Below are 6,458 nucleotides of genomic sequence, written 5' to 3'. Positions count from 1 at the left end.
CACCTTTCGTGATTGTCCCTTTGGCGACACTTTAGGTTTTACATTTAATTTGCATTTTGTTCTTAGCGAATATTGAAGTCTTGAGTGGAGGATTGAATTTTATTAGGACATCTGGACTGACAATATCAAACCAGGCACCGGCGTCCCCGAGCATGCTAAAATTTCAGAGTTAATTAGAACGAAGTGTGTTTAATTAAAGCCAATTATAATATCCGAAATTATCTGATCGATCCTTGTTTGTTCAGGCGGAGGCGCTTTGCAACGGGCCCGGCCCTGCGCGCCCCGCGCAGCCTGCGCGCCCTGCCCGGCCCTCGCCCTGCCCGGCCCTGCGCGCCCGCGGCGCCCCTGCGCGCGGCTCGGCCGCTCCGCGGAGCGGGGCCGAGGGTTTGCGCGGCCCGAGCGGGGCGGATAAATAAACCGGAGGCGGCGGCGAGCTGGCGAGCGGGGCGAAAGGCAGCGGCGGAGGTTGCGCGCCGCGTTAGAAGCGCCCGAAACCCCGCGGGTCTCCGCGCTCGGGGCGGCGGGGAGCAGGCGGTGCCGCAGATTTGTTTCGCTTAAATCGGGCGTAAATCGCAGCCGAGCGCGCTGGCGGCGCGGCGCCCGCCAACAGCAGCGCGGACCGGGGAACGGCGGCGGCTCTGCGCGGGCCGCCCGCGCCCCGCCGCGCTCCCTGCGCGCTCCCCGCGCTCCCGCGGCCCCGGCGGCGCGGAGCGGCGCGGAGCGGCGCGGCGCGGAGCGGGGCGGCCGGCGGGCAGCGCCTCGCCGCTCGCCGCCGTCATTTACTGCCAAGCAAATCCGTGCTGCGACCCGCGTGGTTTAAAACACCGAAACGCGGCGGATTTTTGCAGGAAAAAGCGCGGAGCGATTAAGCGAATCGTCCCGCGAGAATCGTCCCGGGGAAAAAAAAATATAATAAAGTTTCGGCGGCTCCGCGAGCGGCTGTGGAGACGCGGCCGCCGGTCTGAGCCCGCGCGGTGCCGCTCTTGAAATGCAAATTCGCGGGGGCCCCGGCGGCGCCTCGGCCCGTGGGCGCGCACGGCTGCGCGGCTCGGCGCGGCCGCCACCTCGGGAGGCTGCGGGCCCGCGCCGCCGCCGCGACTGTGCGAAGTCGGGAAAAAGCGGAGGAGAAGTCCCCGCAGAAAGGAAGGAAATCGGGGGGAAGGCGGAGGCGGCGGGCCGGGCCGCGGCGGAGCAGCGGCGGGTTGCGCGGGGCGGCGCGGCCGCTGCTCCGCGGTTGGCGGCGCGGTGAGAAAGGCCGGGGCCGGCGGGCGATGCGCGGCGCGTGCTGCGCGCCCGGGTGCGGGAGCAGATGATGGCGAAAATGAGCCGAAACGGCTGCGGCGGCCGCGCCGGGTGCGAGGAGCAGCTGAGCCCCGCGCGCGGCCAGATGGCTGCGGCGCGCAGATTTGCATTCATTTCCCCTAATATCGCCCCAAAGAGCGGGGCAGCTGCAGTTGTTGTCAGAAAGGTTTAAAAGTCCCTTTCTTCCCGGGGCGGGACCGCCGCCTTCTGCGACGGGCTTAGGGAACTTTCTTCCCCTCTTTAGTCAACAGTATCAGATTTAAAAGGATTTGTTTTAAAACCTTCTAATTTGGTAATCAGATTTAAGCCGCCCCGGCGCGTGTAATCTGAATTAAAGATGCTGTCGGCGATCGCAGGCACCGCGGTTCGTTCGCGCGGGGCCGCCGCGGCCGGGGCCGCCCGTGCGCGCCCGGCCCGGCCGCTCCTGCGCGGCGCGGCGCGGACCTGCTGCGACCTCCTCGCGCAGAGTTTCCCCGCACTTTGATTTAAGGTTATTAACATTCTATAGACAGTGGCATCTTTAATATGTGGCGATCGCTTCTAAAGACTAATCTCATTACCCTCAAATAGTCATAAAATATGATTTTATTATACTTACGTATTTAATTAGACGGCCAGCAATGTAATGGATTTTGAGATCGGGTAGAGCAACAGCTTTGATAATTCACTTATCTTTGGCAATAGTCATTAACCCCCAACACCAGCAAAATGGATCGCTTGCTCGCACCTCTCTTCCCCCTCACCCGCGCAGGCAGCGCCGGGGCTCCGGCTGCGCGCCCGCGCTCCCGTCGCCGCCCGTTAACCGCGGCGTTAGCGCGCAGCCCGGCGGGGCGCGGAGCGGGCGCCCCGGGTGCGCGGGGGCGGCGAAGCCTCGCCGCTCGGGGCACTTGCTGTCCCCGGCTCTCCACAGACACACGCATATATGTGTACCTCTATATGCAGTGCGTGTATATATATATATTTAGTGTGTGTACATATATAAAGTGTGTGTGCATGTGCGTGAAGACTTCATCTATGCGTATGCACGTATGTATGTGTGTATATATGCGTGTGTATATCTGTGTGCGTGTATGTGTGTGTATAAATATAGCGTGTGTGTGTGTATATATATGGGTGTATACACATAGGGGTGTATATATAGATATGGGTGTATATATGTGTGCGTGTATATGTGTGCGTGTATACGTGTGTATAAATATAGTGTGTATATATATGTGTATATGGGTGTATATGTGCATATATGGGTGTATATGTGTATATATGGCTGTGTGTATATATGTGTGTGCGTATAATATATGTGTGTGTATATAATATGTGTGCGTGTTTGTATATATAATAAATGTGTGTGTGTGTATATATAATATATATATATCTCTGTGTGTGTGTGTGTGTATATATAATATATATATATCTCTGTGTGTGTGTGTGTGTATATAATGCAGCTGCGTGTGTAGGCGCGGGCGGGTGTCGCGCCCCGGCCCCCCCGCGGGCGGGTCTCCGGGACACCCTTTGTCCGTCCCCGGGGCCTCGCGCTGCGCCGAAACGCGCGCGTCCCCGCGGCGCCCCGCGCGCAAGTTGCGCCCCCGCGGCCGGCGCGCGGCCTCCCGGCGCGGCTGCCCCAGGGCCGAGCAGGGCAGGGCCGGGCGGGGCGGGCGGGGCGGGGCGGGGCGGGGCGGGGCGGGACGCGGGGGCGCGCGGAGCGGGCGCGGGCGCGGGCGCGGGCGCGGGCGCGGGCGCGGGCGGCGGCGGGGCCCGGCGCGGCGGCGCGGGCCATATATGGCGCGGGCGCCGCCCCCCGCGCGTCAGCGCTGACAGCGCGGCTCCCGCGGCGGCGGGGCCCGGCTCCCGGGAAGGGCGCGCTCCTCGGGGAGGGAGGGCCGGGCTCCGCGCGCCGCCGGCCAGTCCGCGCGCCGCCCCGGGCCCGCCGCGCGCACCGCGCCGCGCCGGCACTCCTCCGCGCGGCCCGCGCCGCCGCTATTTGTCCTGGGGAGCGGCAGCGAGCCGTGCCAGAAGCGGGCGATCCCGCCGCGTCCGGCAGCCCTTTCCGCGCCGCGCGGCTGCGGGGGCTCCGCGCCGAGCGGCCGCCACGCGAGTATTTATCCGCGCCGGAAAAAAAAAAAAAAAAAAAAAGCCAACCCGCCGCCGCCGCCGCCGCCGCCACCGCCGCGCGCCTCGCGGTGCCGCCGGCCGCCGCACTTTTTCCTTCCTTCCTTCCTTTTTTCCTTTTTTTTTTTCCTTTTTTTTTTTAACCACCAAGCTGGAACGCCGTGCGAGTAGCTGCGCAGAAGTGCTCAGCAAATTGTTTATGTCGCGCCAAGACAGGACAGACTGAAGGAGGCAGCGCGACTTGAGCCGGGCTTTTCTCCTGCTGCTCCCGGGGAGTAAAGTCATCTCTTATATCCCGGTCGCCAAGGAGAGAGGGAGCGAGCGAGCGAGCGAGCGAGAAAAAAACCGAGCGGCAACCAACCCACCCGCCGCTGACATTTCCCTCCGCTTTAACCCCTTTTGGTTGGGAGCCGGTGTCGCCCCAATTTGTTTTAATGTTTGGGATTCAGGAAAATATACCGAGAGGCGGGACGACCATGAAAGAGGAGCCGCTGGGCAGTGGCATGAACCCGGTGCGCTCCTGGATGCACACGGCCGGCGTGGTGGATGCTAACACGGCCGCGCAAAGGTACGTGCGCCGCGGCCTGCCCCGGCGCCGCCCGCGCCCGGCCCGCGCCGCTCCGCGCCGCTCCGCGCAGCGCCGCGCAGCGCCGCGGCCCCCCGCGCGGCTCGGCCCGGCGCGGCGCGGCCCCCCGCGCCGCCGCGCTCACCCACGCTTGTCTTGTTTTCTCCCGCAGCGGCGTGGGGCTGGCTCGGGCGCATTTCGAGAAACAGCCGCCCTCCAATCTCAGAAAATCCAATTTTTTCCACTTCGTCTTAGCTCTGTACGACAGGCAGGGGCAGCCCGTGGAGATCGAGCGAACGGCTTTTGTGGACTTTGTGGAGAAAGAGAAAGTAAGTCTGCTGCTTTGCCTCGTTTCCCTTTTTTTCCCTTTTTTTTTTTTTTTTTTTTTTGAACCTTTCGGGCTGGTTTAATTGATGCGGGATAATCGGCGCGGCGCGGCCGGGACCCCCGGGGCGCGCGGCCACGTGCGGCTCCGCGGCGGCTCCGCGCGCTTCTGCGGCCCGGCGAGCGGCGAAGCGGGGCCGCGCTGCGCCCAGCTGCTGCCGGCACCGCTGCTCCGCCGCGGCTCGGGGCTGAGTTTCCGCCCGCCGCAACGCCGAGCTGCTGCGGGGGCGAAACCAAAAAGAAACCTCGGCAGCAGGACGCCGTTTTGCTACTAAACGTAATTATTTATCGTTCCTTGCAGGAGCCAAACAATGAAAAAACTAACAATGGAATTCACTACAAACTTCAGTTATTGTACAGCAACGGTAAGTTGTTGTGACCTCGTTTTTGAGCGCGGACGTGCCACCAAAAGTGCTGCTTTCTCTTTCAAGGCCTTTTTTAAGGGGACATAAAGATTTGGAGATTAAAATTACACGCGTGTAAACACGGCTCTTTTCTTGGCATGTAAGGAAAACAAAACATAAACGATCGATAAGTCAATGGTACTTCACATGATTAACCGGTCGGTCTTGAAGTGGAAAGTAAAAAAGGGGATCGATAGCCACTCCGACACGACATCACTTTTAAGTGACTTTTCTCAGTTTTGCAAATTAATGTTAATTGCGGCGCGGGCATCGTGGATGCTGCGCCCGGGCGCAGCGGGTTCCTTAGGCGTGGGAGCGGCGGGCGGGGAGGCGGCGGGCGCCGGGGAGGGTCGCGGCGCCCGGGGCAGCCCTGCCGCTGCCGTGCTCCCTTTTCTTCTTTTTAAGCCTGACGCGAGTGTTGATATATTGTATGTAGCACTTAATTGCCTGACCTCATGTTTTCATTATGTAATTTGGGTGGTTCGCCATTGAAATTCTCACCAGACCTTGTCTCTGCTTCCCCCTCGCCAGGAGTTAGGACAGAACAGGATTTGTATGTCCGTCTAATAGATTCAATGACCAAACAGGTGAGAAAGTTTCAGCTTTTCTTAACAGTCGAGTAACTAAGTTTGTATTTTGCCCTTGCTTTGGGGGGGGGGGGGAGGAGGATATTAAATGGGCAGACCGCATCTATTTTTCTGCTAATTTACCTGTCCGAGTAACGAAGGTATCTAGCACTGGAAAATATTTTAAAAAGTGGAATAGGTTTATTGTTGCTATCTCGAGCAGCCTGTGTGTCGTTAAATAGTGTGTGTATCATTAGGTGCAATGTCATGTGCGTATGTGTTTGATCTAATTAATTCAGCGAAGGGTAGATGCAACAAAAAGACCCCCATCAGGTGGCCCAGATTTATTTTTAATAGCACTTCTTTCCATTGGCAACTTTTTCGTTTTATTTTTCCGCGGTGAAAAGGGGCAGCCCTCCTCCCAGGCTCCTCGAAAGCGAGCGCGATCCGTCCCTTCCTTTTATGCGGCCCCGATCTAGCAACGCGAGCCGCTTATTTGGATTTAAAAGTTAAATGTGCCGAGGTGAAAAGTCATCTTGTTCCGCTCGAGTCCGGAGTCACCTCGCGGCCCCCCATCTCCATAATTCAAACTCCGCGCTCCAGGGGTCACCGCAGCCCGGCCCTTTCCCTGGGAGCAGCTTCTGTTTCTTCCTCCAGCCTCTGTCATACCTTGTAAATAACATAATTACAAGCAGTCCCTTATTAAATTATTTAACCTGTCTTGGTCAACTTCTGCGGGGATAACTGCGCGTTATCAGCGGCGCGGCGCGGCGATCAAAGCCGGAAAGCCGCTCGCTCGCTTCGGCTTTGGCGTCATTTTTTTTCCCGGGGAGAGGTTTCGGGGTCTGGGGGAGGGCGGTGGGAACGGGGATAATTTACGGCGCTTTGGAAACCAGATACCCGGGGTGGAAGCGGGAGCCCCAGGGGCGGCGCGGCGCCCGCGGCAGCGGCGCACCCGCGGTGCGGGGCGGTGCGGGGCCCCGCCGCGGCTCGGGGCTCGTCCCGGGCGGCCCCGGGAGCCGCTGCCCGCGGCGGCCCGCAGCGCTGCTGGCCGCCAGCCGCTGCCCGAGGAGCCCTTCGCAACTCTGGAGCGCTCTCGAGTTGACAATGTGGTTTTATTTCCTTTGTATA

The 6,458-nt window shown here is 60.3% G+C and overlaps 1 protein-coding gene across 24 annotated transcripts in view; it reads left to right on the top strand.

The window, feature by feature from the left end:
* The first annotated feature begins 3,109 nt into the window (after positions 1–3,109).
* The window catches only part of EBF3 (EBF transcription factor 3), a 120,607-nt gene continuing 117,258 nt past the window's right edge, over positions 3,110–6,458 (top strand). For 23 of the 24 annotated variants that reach the window (XM_064514404.1, XM_064514394.1, XM_064514388.1 and 20 more), the window contains exons 1-4: positions 3,110–3,976; positions 4,146–4,302; positions 4,659–4,722; positions 5,293–5,348. In XM_064514404.1, coding sequence (XP_064370474.1) covers positions 3,843–3,976; positions 4,146–4,302; positions 4,659–4,722; positions 5,293–5,348 — 411 coding nt within the window. In that variant the 5' untranslated portion in view covers positions 3,110–3,842. The remainder of the gene's footprint in view (positions 3,977–4,145; positions 4,303–4,658; positions 4,723–5,292; positions 5,349–6,458) is intronic. The other variant, XM_064514401.1, reaches the window with a different exon arrangement.

This window comes from Dromaius novaehollandiae, chromosome 6, assembly GCF_036370855.1.
Source record: "Dromaius novaehollandiae isolate bDroNov1 chromosome 6, bDroNov1.hap1, whole genome shotgun sequence".
Classification (NCBI taxonomy): domain Eukaryota; kingdom Metazoa; phylum Chordata; class Aves; order Casuariiformes; family Dromaiidae; genus Dromaius; species Dromaius novaehollandiae.
The sequence above is the reverse complement of the archived record's forward strand: the minus strand, read 5'-3'. Positions and strand labels throughout refer to the sequence as shown.